General features: G+C 44.3%; 1 protein-coding gene across 1 annotated transcript in view; it reads right to left on the reverse strand.

The window, feature by feature from the left end:
* The window catches only part of PIGF (phosphatidylinositol glycan anchor biosynthesis class F), an 81,795-nt gene extending 61,320 nt beyond the window's left edge, over positions 1-20,475 (reverse strand). Inside the window, exons 1-3 of the mRNA XM_030195811.1 lie at positions 20,343-20,475; positions 8,325-8,575; positions 6,582-6,673 (exon numbers count right to left, since the gene is read on the reverse strand). Of these exons, the coding sequence (XP_030051671.1) occupies positions 6,582-6,673; positions 8,325-8,575; positions 20,343-20,367 (368 nt within the window). The 5' untranslated portion in view covers positions 20,368-20,475. The remainder of the gene's footprint in view (positions 1-6,581; positions 6,674-8,324; positions 8,576-20,342) is intronic.
* Between the last annotated feature and the right edge of the window lie 2 nt (positions 20,476-20,477).

Genomic DNA, 20,477 nt, shown 5'->3' on the forward strand with positions numbered 1-20,477 from the left:
GGCTTTTCTCCCAGTTGATGATCCACCCCAGGGTGCTCAAAAGAGCAATCACCCGGTCCACAGCTTTGCCGCACTCTGCATAAGAGGGGGCTCGGATCAACCAGTCGTCCAGATAAGGATGGACTTGTACTCCTTCCTTTCGCAGGAAGGCCGCGATGACCACCATTACTTTGGAGAAGGTCCGTGGAGCAGTAGCCAACCCGAACGGGAGGGCTCTGAACTGGAAGTGTCGGCCCAGGACTGCAAAACGCAGAAAGCGTTGATGAGGAGGCCAGATGGGAATATGCAAGTACGCTTCCTTGATGTCCAAGGATGCCAGGAACTCCACTGCCTTCACTGCCGCTATAACAGAGCGGAGAGTCTCCATGCGAAAGTGCCGAACTTTCAAGGCCCGATTGACCCCTTTGAGGTCGAGGATAGGCCTTACAGAACCTCCTTTCTTTGGTACCACAAAGTAAATGGAGTAACGTCCCTTGCCAAGCTGATTTTCTGGCACCGGAACGACCGCACCCAGGCTGATGAGATTGTCCAAGGTCTGCTGCACTGCCACAGCTTTGACCGGAGACTTGCAGGGAGAGAGTACAAACCCATCTCTTAAGGGTCGGCAGAACTCTAGCTTGTAGCCGTCTCTGATGACTTCCAGCACCCAAGCGTCTGAAGTTACCCTGGTCCACTCGCCCAGAAACGAGGACAGGCGTCCTCCAATCTGCACTGGGCCATGGACCAGTACCCCGTCATTGGGTACGAGACCCTGGGGGAGGACCGGAGGGCGCACCTCCGGGACGGCAGTCTCTGCGAAAGGAATGCTGCTTGGGGGAGAAGTTCCTCTTGAAGGAAGAGGGGGCAGAGGAGCCCGACTTGCCCGGGCGGTACCAACGGGCTTCCTGAAACCGTCCTCTGGAGTTACCGGGGCGAGCACTGGCCCGAGCCCTGACCTCTGGTAACCTCTTGCCCCTAGACGTGCCGAGATCGGTCACAATTTTGTCCAGCTCGACCCCAAAAAGCAGCTTGCCTTTAAAAGGCAACTTAGCCAGGCGGGATTTAGAGGCGTGGTCAGCAGACCAATGTTTCAGCCAAAGCCACCACCGCGCAGAGACTGTCTGAGCCATACCTTTAGCCGAGGCTCTCAAGACATCATACAGTAAGTCTGCCAAATAAGCCAAGCCCGATTCCAGGGCCGGCCAATCAGCCCTCAAGGAAGGATCCAAGGGGGAAGCCCGCTGCACAATCGTCAGGCACGCCCTGGCCACATAGGAGCCGCAAACTGAGGCCTGCAAACTTAAGGCAGCCGCCTCGAAGGACGACCTTAAGGCCGCCTCCAATCTTCTGTCTTGGGCGTCCTTTAGGGCCGTGCCACCTTCCACCGGCAACGCCGTTTTCTTAGTCACCGCAGTGATTAAAGAATCCACGGTAGGCCAAAGAAAGGCTTCCCGTTCACTTTCAGGCAAAGGATAGAGGCGGGACATAGCCCTAGCCACTTTGAGGCTCGCTTCCAGGACATCCCATTGAGCCGAAATTAAGGTGTGCATGGCATCATGCACGTGGAAGGTTCTAGGCGGGCGCTTCGTCCCCAGCATAATGGCGGAGCCAACAGGGGCTGAGGGAGAGACGTCCTCTGGAGAGGAAATCTTCAAAATGCTCATGGCCTGCAGTAACAGGTTGGGCAAATCCTCTGAGCGAAAGATCCGCGCTGCAGAGGGGTCATCCGCTCCATCCGAGCGGGAATCCGTCTCCTCCAAGGAATCCGCAAAGGACCGTTGGGAGAACTCAGACACGCTGCCCTCATCTACATCAGAGGAGACAAAGTCCTCTAAGGCCTGGGAATCCACCCGAGGGTGTTTACTTCCGGGGGCCTCAACCCCTTTATCGGACAAGGGAGAAGGGGCAGCGTTCTGCATAAGGAAGGCCTGATGCAGCAGCAAAATAAACTCGGGGGAGAAACCCCCCAGACTGTGCACTTCAGCCGCCTGGGCCACAGCCCTAGACGCACCCTCAACCGGCGCTCGCAAGAGCGGGGGAGAAACACGCTGCGCATCCAAGATGGCGTCCGGCGCAACAATCCGCGAAGGAGCCGCGCGGGAAGAACGGCGCTTAACTTTAGCCGCTTTTTTGCCGTTGCCCAAATCAAGGGCGGCCATGGCATTAACGTCTCCCAGCTCAAGGGCGGCCCAAGAAGAAGCCGTCCGAGCAGCGTGGCCGGCCAAGATGGCGGAGGCGAGCAGCGGGGGATGGGCGTTTATGGCGGGAAAAACCGCCGCACCGGAGGAAGACCCGGGACACTGACCGGCCTCCGAACTGACACCCAACAAGGGCGAGTCAGACTTTAAGACCCCCGCATCCCCGCTAGAAGCGCACACGCGGTCCGGGGAGCGATTCTTCGCGCCCTCGCCCTCCGACGCCATAGGCCACGTGGAGATCAATCGGGGAACCCCCTGCCCGCTATAAAAAGGTAAAAATTACCTGCTTCTCGCTCCGAGCTGTAACGACCTGGTGTCCCAGTGAGTAGCTGCAATAAACGTTTAAATAAATGTCGAAATAAACGCCCTTAAGGACGTTCAAAAAATTTTTTTTTTTTTTTTTTTTTTAACGGAGCCAGCGGGAGGGGGGAGAAAAGGAGGGACCTGGCGCCACCAGGTTTGCACTTGCTCAAGAAGAGCCCTCAACCCCAGGTACTCAACAAAACCTAAAAATTAGGCTTGGAGACCTAGCCAGAGCTGCTGCTGTGTGTGACCACCACCTGCTGAGATAGAGAACATACTGTGGAGTTTCCGGCAGCACATGACCACATATAGGGAGGCAAAAGGATTGCTCTCTATCTCCACCTGCTGGTAGATGGACACAACCCACCAGTCTATGGATTGATCAGCATGATGATATGGAAATGTATTTAGTCAAAACAAGGATATAAAAAATACCAACACACATATATCTTTGAAAAAAACAAATAATTAAAAAATCATTTAATAGAACATTCACAATAATTAAAAAAAAAAATTTTTAAACACACAATGAACAAAAAGATAAGTAGTAACCAATAAAGCCTTAATTGGCAACGCTATCATGCTCATACGAAAAGTATTATGAGGGACTAAACCATAAAAAATAAAATATAATAAAGTAGTAATAATAAATAAATAAATAAATAAATGATTTTTACTGGTGTGCAATCCACTAGTAACAGGAGATACGAAAGTGTGGTTAATCCACATGTCTGAGTTTTATAATGTAGAAAATATGAAATTAATTCCAATCAAACGCGAAAAATATTCACACTAAAAATAGTACAGAGCACTTTTTAGTGTAGCTCTGTTAAAGGGCCCCATAGTTTCCATGAGACACCACATCAGAAGATTTAACTTTCATGATAATGGTTTCTATAAAAATTTGCTTTAGACAGAAAATGCCAGACAAAATATGAAGGAACCCCTAGTTGAACATTGTTTAACGCACAACCACAAGTTTGAGGATTTGAAATGTTGTGTTTTGGACAGGCCACAAAAGAATCAACGAGGTGGTAATAGAAAATTACTACTTCAGAGGCAAGAGGCGAAGTGGACTTTTAAATTAAAAACATTGGAACGCAAAGGTTTAAATAGTAAAATAGAGTGGCATGCATTCTACTGAACCAGTATCTTTTATCCACGAGTTATCAATCATGGCGTCATTAAGACGTAAAGATGGGAAAATTAGGTTCTTACCATGATAATTTTCTTTCCTTTAGTCATAGCAGATGAAGCCATTACGTATGGGTTATGTCCATCAACCAGCAGGGGAGATAGAGAGCACTCAAACTTTCTCAGTGCCCTCTTGGCCAGCTAGCTCCATTGCCTCTTCAGTATTTGAAGCTTCCAAAGCAGTATGGCCAACCGCAATGGGAATCACAAGAGCTTTCCTCACAGCGAACGATGGCCCATCACAAGGGCATGAACTCATAAAGGAGGGAATGCACATCCTCCTGGAGGGAATAAACTCATCCTCCTTATTGTAGAAGTGGAGGGGAACACACGCACCTCCTGGAGGGAATCACACATCCTCCCAACACACTGGAGGGAATGAACTCATCCTCCTATTTATAGAACTGGAGGGGAACACACGCGCCTCCTGGAGGGAATCAACACATCCTCCAAAAAACATACTGGAGGGAATGAACTCATCCTCCTAAAGTTAAACTGAACATGAATCCTGAAGATTGTTTTCCAACTTTCTCCCAAGGAAGGAACTTCAGGAAATTAGAACAGAACCTGAAAAAACCCAATTTACAGCATACTGACAATCCAACAGGGAGGGCTCATGGCTTCATCTGCTATGACTAAAGGAAAGAAAATTATCATGGTAAGAACCTAATTTTCCCTTCCTTGTCATCAAGCAGATGAAGCCATTACGTATGGGATGTAACAAAGCAATCCCTAGATAGGGTGGGAACAAGCCACACCATGCGCTAGCACTTGTGCTCCAAAACGCGCATCCCTCCTGGCAGCCACATCCAGCCTGTAATGTCTGGCAAAGGAGAGCTTAGAAGCCCATGTTGCTGCACTGCATATCTCTTGAAGAGAGAGAGCTCCAGTTTCAGCCCAAGAGGAAGAAATCGCTCTAGTAGAATGCGCCTTAAAGGCTACAGGCGGCAGCCGGCCGGCCAGCAGATAAGCTGAAAAGATAGTCTCTTTGAGCCAGCGGGCAATAGTGGCCTTAGACGCTGGAGACCCTCTGCGAGAACCTGATAGTAAAACAAACACAGTGCAATCTTTCAACTGAGTTTCTGCATGACTTTAATTAAAATAATTGGGAAAATACAGTTGAAATGGGAAAAAAGAAAAACAACCCAAAACAAAAGGTACTGCACTCCATGTTTTGATTCACTTCTGAATTCATACAAAATTTCTCCTTGCTGAGGTCAGCCCCAGTTTGTGATGCAGTCACTTATTTACAACAAGAGACAATTCTATGAAGTGCGCAAAATTTTAGGCACCAAAATGCTGAGCGCAAATTCTATAATAGGATCTGGGCACCCAATTCCATATTGGGACACTAGCATAAGTCATGCCCACTTATGCCATGGCCATGTCTATGGAAGGTGTAAATGCATGCGCCTACATGCGGCACTCTAGTTCGTAAATGATACTAACCTACAACATGTACGGAGAATTGCCCCACCCACGTGAACCTCCCTTGCATTTGCACACTGTGGGGTCCTTTTACTAAGCTGTGGGAAAAATGGCCCTGCGCTAGCAGTAGGGACCGTTTTTCCCTGCACTCAGCGGGTAAAAAGCCCCCAGACACACATGGTAATGCAGTAAGAGAACTCTTGCCGTGTGGCCATGCCACGGGGAGCCCTTACACCACCCGGTTACAGCCATGCAAGCCATTTCCGAGGTTTTCCCCCGGAAATGGTGTGCGCTTGGGGCAGGACTACCACCGGCGGCTGCTTTGGGCTGGTGGTAGACCCAGAAAAGCGAGCGGTAAGCCCACGTTGAGCTTACTGCCTCTCTGTAAAAGGGCCCCTATGTAAGTTGTGTGCTTAGTATTCAACTTGCATTTACACATAAATCTGCAACATCCACATACTTGTGCTAGTATTCTATAATCTGGGCGGACATTAAAGTGCTCACATTATACAACGAGGCGGCTAATGAGAATTCCCGCACCACAGACTGGGTTTTAGGATCTCTATTTTGAATATCATTCACTTATTACATCTGAGCTTCCCAACTGCACACAATTATTGAATAATTAAGCAAATTTACTAAGCTGTGCTAAGGTTTTTTTTAATCTGCATTAATGAAAAACTTAATGTGCATTATCACTTTAATGCAGGGGTTCTCAACCCAATCCTTGGGACACACCCAGCCAGTTGAGTTTTCAAAATATCCACGAGTATGCGTGAGATACATTTGTATGCACCACCTCCACTGTATGCGTATCTATCTCATGCAATTTCATCGTGGGTATCCTGAATACAAAACTGGCTTGGTGTGTCCCAAGGACTGGGTTGAGTATCCCTGCTTTAATGGGTAGTGCAAGCTATGGTAAAACCATAATGCAGCTTTTTATGCTAACATGTGAAGCCAGTGGGAACTGGCTAGGACATGGGTGGTGATTTATGCAAAGGGGCTGCGGAAAACATAATGTGAGTAATTAACAGTTATCACATGTACCTGTTGCAATAACTGAATTAACATATGCTAACCATTAGTAAATGACCCCAATACATGCATTGAAGAAAACGTGGAATTGTAATCACACCTCTACAGCAGTCCTCAAGGTACATCTAGCCACTCAGAACATCCACAATAAATATGCATACGATAGTTTCACATACCAAGGGGGCAGTGCATGGAAATCTATCCTATGTACATTCACTGTGGACAGATTTCCACATTAATTGCGGGCCATTAGTGTCTATTGAAATAGAAGAGCATGAATGCACATTCCCTATCTCTAAAATATCTGGCAAAAGCTAAAACTATTTTGCCATTAATACATACTAATAGCAAAACATTTGCATTGTTTTGTAAAGAGATTCCAAATATGTTAATCTAAACAGAACAGTATAAAACATGAATATTTGCATATAAAGTACTTACTCTAATAGAGGTGCTCCATATAAAACAACAATTGTATGAAATAGAAGACAAGATATCATAAAATATAAGCAGGATTTTAGAAACCTGGTTACCTAGAGAAAGGGAAACCAAAAACAAGCTGACAAATGATGAAGATAACAAAAGCTGAAATTTCAAGCCGAGTTATATGAATTGTTATCATACTATGATTTAATAATAAAAGGAGTCAATTCACCCCCTGACCTTTTGAATGTAAGGGGGAAGAGGTGTACAAATATCTTACCCTGTTTCCCCGAAAGTAAGACATCCCCCGAAAATAGGACCTAGTAGAGGTTTTCCTGAATTGGTAGATATAAGGCCTCCTCCGAAAATAAGACCTAGCAAATTTTTGTTTGAAAGCAGGGCCACCGAGAGCCGGACAAGGCCACCCCCCCACCCGAGGTCGCCGGGCCCCCCCTCCACCCACCCTCCGTCGCTCCCGGAACTAACCTTGAATGCCTTCTTTCACCTTCTCAGCAAGCAGCAGCAGGGCAGACCTCTCCTTCCTTCCGTGCCCCGCCCTCGCGGACATTACGTCAGGCGAGGGCGGGACACGGAAAGGAAGGAGTGGCCTGCCCTGCTTGCTGCGAAGGTGAAAGGATGCGTTTAAGGTTAGTTCCGGGAGCGACAGAGGGCGGGCGGGCCGACCCCGATCCAACCCCGATGTTTCCCCGAAAAATAAGACAGCCCCTAAAAATAAGACCTAGCGCATTTTTGGGGGCAAAAATTAATATAAGACAGTGTCTTATTTTTGGGGAAACACGGTAGGAAAAGTTGGGTTCTGTCAAATAGCAACTAATGTAAACAGGCATCTTTGGGAAACATGTGGTGCGGAAAAAAAATGCAAGCAACATGGCTCAGCAATCCCATAAGGTGAAAGCTTGGCTCTTCAACCAGCCTTTACTGGAAGAAGTAACTAACTTGTTAGTCTCAGTCACACACACAAGGAGTGACTCAGGCTACATATACTGCAGCAGGACATGTTCATCCACTCCTACCCTAGCTGAGATAATATTTAGCCATTTCTCTGACCTCATGTGCCACTTTCTTTAAATCAATCACCTTACTTTCTAACTCTTCCTACTTTCTTACCCTTCTACATGTTACATCTTTGCTTTGTCCTTCACTATCACCTATAATGTTCTATTACGTATTGTGTTGACATTGTAAATAGTATCTCAACAAACCAAAACTAGCAGTATTGTAGTGTCTATATTGAAAATAGGGGGGAAGTCTCAACTGTTGCGGCAACACCTCAAAACAATCAGTTGCAAGCAAAAAAAAAGTCATCATCGACTAAAAAACCCCCATCAATTTTTGAATATTTTAGACTTTTTAATTTTTTTTATTATTCTTTGGTCAGTCAATGCACTGTTTGCTTTAAATTGCAATCTTTCATAGAGTGCACGAATACACTTATCATGTAAGCTCCAGCTTCCGTGTTCAAGTTTGCGGATCGTCTGCCTTGCAACGTTAGTGCATAGCCATTAATTCGGAAAATGAAAACTCAGCCATTTTCCAGCTACGGTAGAAATGGCCTTAGCACATGGGAAAGGTTCACGGAAGGGCACGCTAAGGCCACTTTCTACTGCAGCTTTGTAAAAAGACCCCTAACTTACACAAATATATACATGTTTTATTCTGTTAAGCTGGGACTGTATTACCTTTTATATTACAGTCTTAAATTTAGCATTTAATTACGAACAAAAAATATGAACTATTTACCTTGTGAGAAAGCGAATTTCTTTTAGGGGAAGGATTTGGTTTCAGTACAACAGATGCAATTATATTAACTGCTGCAACAGAAACGGAACAGATGCACAGCCATGTCAGATGTGTTCCCAGAACTGAAAACTTCTCCAGGAGGAAAGCTGGAACAACCGCCGAAAGAATAATCGACAGCACACAGAAAAAGTGGACAGATGCCATACTCATTATTTCGATATCCTTCATAATGTCCTTTTCTTGAATATCACCTATCAGAGAGCAATTTGCATTGAATTAATTGAGGAAGGTGAAAACTACCCATTAAACTATGTTTCTTCACAAGCACATTTAAAGTTGCGCTTTAGTGCAATATAAGCTAAGACTATGATGTAAATGTCTATCAAACATGGTACATTATTTTGTACTTCCTGAGCCCATTTTCAAGTCCTTACTCAAGGCCCATCTCTTCTCCCTTGCTTTTGGTGCCTAACCACCTTCCCATTCCTGATACCTACACTGACTACATAGTTGTTACCTTTAGATTGTAAGCTCTCTTGAGCAGGGACTGTCCTTCCCCATGTTTAAACTTGTACAGCGCTGCGTAACCCTGGCAGTGCTATAGAAATGCTAAGTAGTAGTAGTATAGTAGTTACCAGCAGTTAACTCGTGGCACACCCAGACTGCTTAGTTGTCTCTACTGCGTCTCTAAGGATGGCACACAATCTGGAGCATATTCCTTCTCTTTCTTTCTCTACTATGCCACTCAAGTCTGTAGCATATTCCTTCCTTGTCCCCACCATCATCTTCTGTATCTGCCATGAGCATGCTCGACTTAAGAGGGTAGTTTTGGAAAGTGGGCAATGGAAACTTCACCACCATATACACATATATGCATGAAGCAACCTTAAGTAAAACATATAACACTTAGTAACACAGTAAATGACAGCACATAAAGACCTACACAGTCCATCTAGTCTGTCCAACAGGGTGGCCAAAGCGGCGCTCACTTAAATGCTCTTCAATGCTGCATTCGGCACCTAACTCTTACCGTTCAGTAAATCCAGACTGCCCCAATTTGACCACCCCTATCGGACTGACCATTCATTTGTCTCTTAGATTGTAAGCTCTTTGAGCAGGGACCGTCCCTCTATGTTAAATTGTACAGCGCTGCGTAACTCTAGTAGCGCTTTAGAAATGTTAAGTAGTAGTAGTAGTGGTTGTCAAGTCTCCACCATGTCAACCATATAGGCAGCCAAATATGATGGGGATATGATGTGGTTATAACCAAGAGTCCAATCTGACAGTATTCAACTTACCAGCCAAGATGTCTTCCCATCTCCCCTGAGCTGCACAGCGCCCTCACTCGCAGCATGTGACAAAGTGATCTACAGCACCAGAGTTGCCAAAACTTCACCTCTCTTTTGCCATTTGCAGGACATAGACTGTAGACGTCTGCCCGGCCAGCATCGGCCTCGTTCCCCCAATGTTGGAGATGCCAATCTTCTTTCAGTCTTTTGCGGGACACAGACCGTAGAAATCTGTCCGGCATCGGCTTCAGTTCCCAGTACTCTTGCCCACGATAACACCTCAACAGTCATATTGTATTTCAATCCTCTTTCTATTCAGGCATCCCCTGTGTCTTTCTCATCCATTTTTTAATTCTCTCACTGTTTTTGACTCTACCACCTCTCCTAGAAGGACGTTCCAAGCGTCTATCACTCTCTGTCTGTGAAAAAGTATTTTCTGACATTACTCCTAAGTCCACCTCCCTGCAACCTCCATTCAGGTAAAGTAGGAAATGGATTGTGGAGGAGTAAGAGGTTTGGAAATGCAAAGAGGGTGGGTGGATACATGAAATGCCCTCCTGCGGGAGGTGCTGGAGATGAAAACGGTAACAGAATTCAAACATGAGTGGGATAAACACAAGGAATCCCGTTTAGAAGGAATGAATCCACGGAATCTTAGTGGAGATTGGGTGGCAACACCGGTAACTGGGAAGCAAAACTAGCACTGGGCAGACTTCTACGGTCTGTGCCCTGAACGTGACTGAATAAGTATGGATGGCCTGGAGTGTAAATTTTAAGGGGCTTTGAGGTTGACTTCAGAAATTTTAGTACAAGAACAGTACTGGGCAGACTTCTACGGTCTGTGCCCTGGAAATGGAAAGGACAAATCAAACTCGGGTATTCATATAAAGTATCACACACCATGTATAATGAGTTTATCTTGTTGGGCAGACTGGATGGACCATACAGGTCTTTATCTGCTGTCATTTACTATGTTACTATGTAAAATATATGTGCACAATTGTATATTTACACGCAGGTATAAATATACACATGAGCCTGTCACTTCTGGATGTGTGAGATGTAGAGCAGTGTGCATCAAGGCAGACTGTGTAAAGTTTGAGGCATTATGGTTATACGTACAAGTTGCAAGTTTAAGAAGGAACATGTACTTTTTCCCTTTCTGAAATCGCTGCTTTTCACGTGCATGCTGGTGGAATACACTTATTCTGTTGCTTCATTAGTTGCTACTACCTTGTAGATGACTTCTTTCATTCACTACTCAAGAAAAATATTTTCTTCACATTTCTTTACAGCCTTACTACTTGATAGCAAGACGTTTGTTCTTGCTTGTATTCTAGTTGGAAAATACTACCTTCTTGTATCTTATGAAAACTTATCAATTATCTCAATTCCACTCCACTTTCTCTTATTTCTTGTAAAAGAGCATGAAACAGTTCCACATATGGAAACACGTAGTGCTTAAAGGAAAACACAATAAAAACATGGATTTAACATTTTCAATTTATGATTTGCTTTTTTTATTTTTTTTTTACTTCCTAAGACCTACTTTCACACACTGTTCAGTAGCATGGAGGCATCATTAATAGCTCTATGTGTCTTTCCAGTATTCTTCCATATCCTCCACCTATGTAAAGTTAGCAGCATATATTGAAATGCGGAGTCAATAGTGAGTTCTTTGGGGGGGGGGGGGGGGGGGAGGTTAATCATGCAGCCAGTTCTAGGTCAGACTAAGCGTGATTTCAAAGAACCAGTACTGTGAAAAATAAAAGGTACAATATTTAAAATACTGATTGCTAGAGGACAGAAGAACCAGAGCTCTGTTAACACAGAGAAATCCTCTCAGTTCCACATGTATTCCAGAGACAAGCAGAGCTCCGGAGTCTCAATGTGTGGATGAGAACAGTGCAGCAAGAAAGGCTATAGATTCAATATAGATTCAGCAGGAACTGGAGAATAAGCCTCTTCCAGTACAGTGGGCTCCACCTTAGTCAAAATGGAACCCAGTTGCTGGATTAACAATTGAAAAGGAGATGGAACAGCTTTTAAAGGATATCATTGGGGGGGGGGGGGGGGGGGAGCAGATAGTTGCTCAGGGTTGCACTGTTCTGATAGGGTATCCAGATGGTGCAAATATGGAAAAAGCCAATTTCAAATTACCTGAATGAACTGCTGGGAAATAAGTTGTGAAAACGAACAAACTCCCTCATTATATAACAGGGTGCCTAAATTTAAGTGCTTAACTGTATAGAATACTAGTGCATATGTGGGCCAATGTACATTTGCACTTGTAAGTTGCTAACTGAGCAATTCCATAATAGACAAACGGAAAGCACTTAGGGGGAAATTCTATAAATGGTGTTCAAAAATGGGTGCCGAAAAAATCGGCACTAAGCTCTATTCTATAAAGGGAATGCCCCCCTGACACACTCCCTTTTGAGTTACATGCTAGTACAGTTAAACGCCATGTCGTATAGAATGGCGTGCAGCCAGATGCGTGCTCAAATCCTAAGTGGTGCCAATTAACTTCAATAACTGGTTGTTAGCACCCTAAGTAAGAGCTTGTTACTCAAATAATTTTCACGTGCATCTTGGGCATGCAAATCTGGGAGCCATATATAGAATCCCGGGGTTGGTACATACATGCAAGGAGGCATTCATAGGGTAAAATGGACAGGTCATAGGTAGGGCTCCCACTTACACGCTAAAGTACTGCATTTAGGCCTGCCCACTTACACCAGCCATAGACCTGACTTAAGTGGGTGCACCTAAATGTAGGTACATTGATGCTGACTTAACTATAGTATTCAATAACAACACTTATGCTCTTAAGAGTTCTTACAGAATAGGCTCACTACCTGAGTTACTTGGGCTGGAGAATGACACAGGGACAAAATTTGTCCCCATCCCTGTGGGTTCTGTCTCCGTCTCCACCCCATCCCCACTGGTTCTGCCTCCGTCCCCGCCCCCGTGGGCTCTGTCCTCACCTGCACAAGCATCAAGCAATTGTGATTTTATATTTAAATCTTTTTATTACAAGTATAAAAAGGAACAATATGCTGTGCAACTATTATGTATAAATTACAAATAGAAAACAATAATAACAGCGAGCAGCTATAATAACCCTCTTTACCACCACCCTCTACCCTTCCATCCCCCCAAATAGCTGACTTCTACTATCCAAAAGAATCCTAATCTACCCTGTTAAAATGTCCAGGGGTACAAAATACAACCCATTCTGTATGCCCTAGAGGGGACAGATATGCCCTATGAAGCTCTGTTATGGTGAAAACTCTGAAACCTCCAAAACTCACTCAAGCCCTACTGTACCCACATATAGGTGCCCCCTTCACCCATAAGGGCTATTGTAATGGTGTACTGCTGGGGGTAGTGGGTTTGGGGGACTCAATAGACACGAGAAGGGAGCAACGGTGAGATGTGTACCTGGGAGCATTTATTTGAAGTCCACTGTAGTGTCCCCTAGGGTGCCCCACTGCTCTCCTGGGATGTTTGGGGGACCAGTCTGCTAAAAATAATGACCCCTCCTACATCCCAATGGCTTGATTTTCTACATTTTTATCTTGGGACATTTTTTTTCCCCGAAAATGGTAAAAAAAGAAAACCTTGTTCGAAACGGTATTTTTGAAAAAAAAAAAAAAAAAAAAAGATAAGACGTTTTCCTTTTTTCAAAAATGGCCTTTTCAGATTTTGGATGTTTTGGGCAAAATGAACAAAGTTGGGCTTAGACGGCATATCGAAAATGCCCTTCTATATACTTCCCCCCCCCCCCCCCCCCCCCCCCCAAAAAAAAGGAAGAAATGGCATGTGTCTTTAATGAGACCTCATCTGGATATCATGAGGCTGTATCACTAGAAAAATGAAGAGAGAGAAAGTTGAGAAAATGGCTACCAAAAACAGCAGAATGTGCACCAAAAGCCCAATGACAGATGTTTTGATCCTGTCCCCTGGGATCCTAAACTACTGTGTTTCCAAGATGCCCACAATGAATATTCCACAAGCTACATTTCTATTTATATAAAGTGCAGTCTACATATGCATGTCAAACATATTCATTGCAGATTATATCTTTAAAAAAATCATCCTCAGACCAGGGCACTGTTTACTAAGCCACGTTATAGGTGTTAGCATTTTTAACACACGTTATCCATGTACGAGCATTAACCGTGTACGAGCCTACAATATCCCTATAGGCACCTACATGGTTAGTGTATGCGCTAATTGTAGGCACGTTAGAAATGCTAACACACCTTTGTAAACAGGACCCCAGGTTTGTGAACCACATCTCTATAAAGATGAGATTTTAATATCTAATAAGAATATTGCAGAACCAAGTGAAGGGGGAGGGGATAGGAAACAGACGTTCAAAAACCTCAAAGGCAAAAGAAAGCTATAAAACAAGGCAGAGACAACATGGCAATTAAAACTTAATGCAAATAAGTGCAGAGTGATGCACTCCGGGGTATATAAATTCAAAGGAACTGTACGTAACAGGGGGTGAGAGGCCCGTATGTACGGACAGGGACAGAGAGCACGGAGTGATACTATCTGAGATCACAAGATGGTGAAACAACATGACAAGGCAGTGGCCAGAAGGATGCTAGGCTGCATATGAGAGAGGTATAACAAGTAGAAAAAAAGGAGGTGTTAATGCCCCTATCCAGGTCATTGGCGAGGCCCCACTTGGAGTACTCTCACTAAGAATATGACCCCCCTAATTCTATAACCTTAGCGCCTAAATGTAAGCACCATTTGTGCACCAAAATACTAGCACTTACTGCACGTGTTATGTGACATCTATGCACATAAGTGCTATGTGCACACTCTGCAGTATTCTGTATTACAAGTGCTTAAGTTGCATAGCATACAAATGCATGAAGTGAGTCCACAGGGGACAAGCATGGACATGTCAACATTTTACACATATAGAATATAGAGTATTGTCCCTTACACACTAATCTCTGGATTCTATAAAGCGCGACAGAAATTGCGTGTGCAAATTTGGTCAAATTCTGGATTTGTATGCGCAATTTAGTTACTTAACAAGCCAATCTTACAAAAGGCAAAAAGTGGCTTAAATTTGATGGAAACCTGGGTCTCAGAGTCCAAACTAAAGCTAAATAAAGAAAAAACTAAATTCATGGTCATGACCAACCTATTTGACCAAAACAACTACAACAGTTTCACACTTCAATTGATAATAATATGAAAATTCTGGGTATAATTATAGACAAACATTTAACATTTGATACTCAGGTTTTCTCAGTAATCACAAAATCCTTCAGGTCTCTTTGGAAACTAAAAAGGATCAGACCCTATTTCTCAATCAGAAACATTCAGAGTATTGGTCAGGGGCGTAGCCACGGGTGGGCCCAGACGGGCCCAGGCCCACCCATTTTCCCTCCAGGCCCACCCATCCTTCGCACGCTGTCGCTGCCCTTTTGTCCTGCGGAGGCAGCGTTTCCTTCCTGCCCTGTCTTTTCCCCAAGCTCCGTTGCATCATCCCTGCAAGTGGAATCCTTCTCCTTTTTGGCCGTCGCGCTGCGCTGCCGTTCACACAGGCAGCTTCGCTCCTCCCTGCCGCGTCCATTCTGGCCCTCTCTGATGCACTTCCTGTTAGGGCCGGATGAACGCGGTGGGGGGAGGAGCAAAGCTGCCTGTGTGAACGGCAGCGCAGCACGACGGCCGAAAAGGAGAAGGATTCCACTAGGGACGATGCAGCGGAGCCTGGGGAGAAGACAGGGCAGGAAGGAAACGCTGAACGCTGCCTCCGAGGGACAAAAGGGCAGCGGGAAGGTTGTGGATGGCTGGGCCTGGAGGGAAAATGGCTGAGCTGCTGGGAAATGGGAGGGAGAGAGGAGGAAGGGACTTGAGGGAAGGGAGAGAGCTACTGGACATGGGAGGGAGAGGAGGAGGGGATTGGATGGGAGAGAGCTACTGGACATGGGAGGGAGAAGAAGAAGGGACTGGAGGGAAGGGAGAAAGCTGCTGGGACATGGGAAGGAGAGGAAGAAGGGACTGACGGGAAGGGAGAGCTGCTGGAACATGGGAGGGAGAGGAAGAAGGGACTGGAGGGAAGGGAGAGAGCTACTGGACATGGGAGGGAGAGGAGGAAGGGGCTGGAGAGCTGCTGGACAAGGGATGAAGAGGAAGAAGGGACTAGAGGGAAAGGAGAGAGCTGCTGGACATGGGATGGAGAGGAGGAGGAGATTGGATGGAAGTATGCAGAGAGAAAGGGGAGAAACTAGAAGGATGTGGAGAGAGGGAGGAGACTGAACAGAAAAGGGTAGAGCGATAGACACTGGATAGAAGGAGAGGGGAGATAGAGACACTAGATGGAAGGATCAGGAGAGAGGGTAGATGAGTGGAAGGATAAGGAGAGAAAGAGGGAAGACACTGGATGGAAGGGTAGGGAGAAAAAGGAGACACTGGATGCAAAAGAAAGAGGGGAGACACTGGAAGGATGGGGAGAGAAAGAGGGGAGCTGCTGGATGGAAAGAGAGAGAGGACAAAGTAGGGAAAGACTGGAGAATAAGAGGAAGGGGCATGTGGAGAACAAGGGTGAGGAAAAGATGAAAAGCCATAGGTGATGAACGGACAGGAAACCCCGGCAAGAGAAAGACGAAGGAAAGCAGAATCTAGAGACTGGGAGCAACACAATGAGAAAAAGGAAATGGCCATACAACAAAGGTAAAGAAAATAATTTTATTTTTAATTTAGGATAAAGTAATATGGTACCTGTGTTAATAAAGTTTCAGAGACCAATACTTCCTTCCTTAGGTCAGGAGAGGATACCATAACAGCATTATACTGACCTGAGGCAGGAGGTTTTGGCCTCTGAAAGCTCACTGAAAAGTGTGACTAAATTTTGCTGGGAGAGGGGGGTAGAGAGAAAATTTTGTGCCCACCCACTTTGGGTTCAGGCCCACCCAAAATTGGCAGTCTGGCTACGCCACTGGTATTGGTACAATCATTAACATTATCACAATTCGATTATTGTAATGCCAGATATGCTGGTTGTAAGGAGTACCTGTTGAAAAAACTCCAAACAGCTCAAAACATTGCAGCCAGATTCATATATAAAATCTCTTGTTTTGAAAGTGCCGCCCCTTTATTAATCAAATTACAGTGGTTTCCCATCAAAGCAAGAATCACCTTTAAATTATGTACCTTTATCTTTCAAATACTAAATGGCACAGCTCCAGACTATATGGTACCATTAATAAACTTACCTCAAAGAAATACTAAATATGAGGCAAGAAACTATATCAGACTACATCTCCCAAATTGCAAAAAAAGTGATCTACAAAACTGTCCACTCTGCAGACTTCACTTATCTAGGAACCAAATGATGGAACTCTTTACCACCCAAAATAAGAAACATACAGGCGTTCTGAAAATCTACGCACATGGCTATGGAATACACCTGCTCTGCGCCTAACTTAGGAGGAGAAATTTACACCGTTTTACTTGGCGTAAATGGGTGCGCCTAGAGTTAGGCACAGGCATGGCCGTTAGGCGTATTCTATAAACTGTGCCTAAATCTGGGCATGCCTAGAGTTTGGTGCAAGCACGGCTGCTAGGCATATTCTATAAACCGTGCCTAAATACACCTAGGCAGAAATATTTTTGGTGCCGAATTTTCAGGCGCCATATAGAATCTAGTCCTAAAGTGCTACATTTAGGCATGGTCATTTACACCTGCAATTGACATACCTAAATATAAATGTGTAAATGTTGATTCGGAGAGGAGGAGTAGCTTTAATGGTTAGTGTAGCACACTGACAACTAGGGGAACCAGGTTCAATTCCCACTGCAGCTCCTTGTGACTGTGGACAAGTCACTTAGGGCCCCGTTTACTAAGCTGCACTGTAGGCGCCCATGCTAATTGATAGAGACACTGAAAGGAATATAATGGATGTCTCTATCATTAGCACGCACTAAAAGGCGTGCATGTCTACAGCGCAGCTTAATAAACAGGGCCCTTAATCCTCCATTGCCCCAAGTACAAAATAAGAAATAATACGTAAACCATTTTGACTGTAACCACAGAAAGGTGGTATATCAAATCCCATCCTCTTTCACTTATGCTAGTATTCTATAATGGCCCAGATGCCATTACAGAATTCACACTCAGCGCACTGCATTTTGGAATCTAAACTTTTAGTGCCCTTTATAGAATTTCCTCCAAAGATTTAAACAGATTTAAAGAAGGCAACAAAAATATGAGGTTTGCACCAAAAGACTTATGAGAAAAGACTTGAAGATCTGAATATGTATATCCTAGAGGAAAAGAGGGACAGGGAGGATATGATACAGACAACCCTTGAAAGGTACTAATACACACACAAACAAAATTTTTCCAGAGACAGAGAACCAGGAGAACCAGAAAACACACGTAAGGTTGTGGTGGTGGGTGGTCAACTTAGGAATAACTTCAGAAATTATTTTTTTTTCACTGAGAGGGTGGTGGATACCTGAATACCCTTCCTAAGGAGGTGGTAGTGAGACAAAAATAACGGTAGAATTCAAAAACATGTGGGTTAAACATAGAAGGATGGGATAAAAACAAAAATTAAATGACGTTCACACTTTAAAATAGGGCAGAGAGTTTTCGTTATTTTGTACATAAGTACATAAGTGTTGCCATACTGGGACAGACCGAAGGTCAATCAAGCCCAGTATCCTGTTTCAACAGTGGCCAATCCAGGTCACAAGTACCTGGCAAGATCCCAAAACAGTATAATACATTTTATGCTGCTTATCCCAGAAATAAACAGTGGATTTTCCGTAAGTCCATTTTAATAATAGTCTACGGACCTTTAGGAAGCTATTCAAACCTTTTTTAAACCCCGCTAAGCTAACCACTTCAAGTGAAGAAATATTTTCTCCAATTCATTTTAAATTTTCTATTTTGTAGCTTCATTGCGTTCCCCCTAGTCCTAGTATTTTTGGAAAGAGTAAACAAACGATTCACATCAGCCCATTCCACTGCACTCAGTATTTTACATATCTCTATCATACATTTATTTATGCATTCTTGTATTCCACTGTTATCAAAAGACATGTTTCGGTTCAAAGTGGTTTACAATTTACATTCTAGTTGAGAGTTTCATTAGTGTTTAACCTTACAGATGTTTCATTGTAAACTGCAAAAAAGAGTCTTGCACTAGGGGTACGCGGTATAAATAAATAAGGATAGCACTGGCCAGGCAACAAGTAAAGGCTTGTGTGTCGCTTGAGTTAGCTATGAAAACGAGAATGCTCTTCCTCAGAAGACGATGATCAATTTGCTAGGAAAGAGAAAAGGAAGAGATAAGATAATAAGGAGGAGAAGGCCAGCAGGTAGACTAAAACAGTGGGTGAATAAGAAGAGAAAGCAAGAAGTCTCCTGGAACACTTTATACGTTCCATCAGTGACAAACAACCCATCTCGTCCATCTCACAGGGATGCGTTAAACTACTATATCACTTCTATAGCGCTTAAAGGCATACCCAGCGCTGTACACCATACACAATAGTCCCTGCTCAAAGAGCTTACAATCTAAGTAAGACAGGTAAACAGACAGAACAATTAAGAGGTAAGGGAAATAAAGAGGTGGGGTACAGGGCAAGTAACTAGTGGTTAGGAGTCAAAAGCAGTGTCAAAGAGGTGGGCTTTTAAACTGGACTTGTAAGTAGAGAGGTGTGGTAGCCGTGTTAGTCCACTCTTAAGGTTACCAATAGAAATCAAACAAAATAAAACATGGAAATGAAAATAAGATGATACATTTTTTATTGGACATAGCTTATTTCCGATCTGAGGAAGAAGGGCAACCTTCGAAAGCTAATCAAGAAATGTATTAAGTTATGTCCAATAAAAAAGGTATCATCTTATTTTCTTTTCCATGTTTTATTTTGTTTGATTTCTATAGATTCTACATGGAATGTTGCTATTCCACTAGCAACATTCCATGTAGAAGTCGGCCCTTGTAGATCACTAATGTGGCCGCGCAGGCTTCTGCTTCTGTGAGTCTGATGTCCTGCACGTACGTGCAGGACATCAGACTCACAGAAACAGAAGCCTGCGCAGCCTTCTACATGGAATGTTGCTAGTGGAATAGCAACATTCCATGTAGAATGTCCAATAGTAGCAACATTCCATGCAGAATCTCCAATGGTATCTATTTTACTGTCATAGTAATGCTTGAATGTTTTCACTTATATACACTTAGGCTCATTTTCAAAGCACTTAGCCTCCCAAAGTTCCATAGAAACCTATGGAACTTAGCCTCCCAAAGTGCTTTGAAAATATGCCTCAAGGTCAGCTAGCACATTTGCTTATTTCCGATCTGAGGAAGAAGGGCAACCTTCGAAAGCTAATCAAGAAATGTATTAAGTTATGTCCAATAAAAAAGGTATCATCTTATTTTCTTTTCCATGTTTTATTTTGTTTAATTTCTATTGATAAACTGGACTTGAAAACGGCCAAAGACGGGGGCTAGACGTCCAGGCTCTGGAAGTCGATTCCAGGCGTGAGGTGCAGCGAGATAAAAGGAACGCTTTGGATAAACTGACCCCCCCCCCCCCCCCCCCCCAGGGAATCCCTGTACAGGTGTCAGAGTTGACCTTTCAACGACTTCCTACAAACAGCGAAGAGGGCCATCCTTCCTGCAACCGGAGTCCAAGAACAGCCCCCTCCCCTCCCCTCCCCTCATTTCCCTCTTCTTACCCAACTCTCCGGGATACGTTTTCATAATACAGCAACAACTCCAGGAACTGCCAGAAGGTCACATATTGGTTTTAAAACAAAACACTGCCTACTACATGCCTCAACCTGAAACCAGCGGCGCGCGCACCCAAAGAA

Source organism: Microcaecilia unicolor, chromosome 3 (assembly GCF_901765095.1).
Source record: "Microcaecilia unicolor chromosome 3, aMicUni1.1, whole genome shotgun sequence".
In the NCBI taxonomy this organism is placed as follows: Eukaryota; Metazoa; Chordata; class Amphibia; order Gymnophiona; family Siphonopidae; genus Microcaecilia; species Microcaecilia unicolor.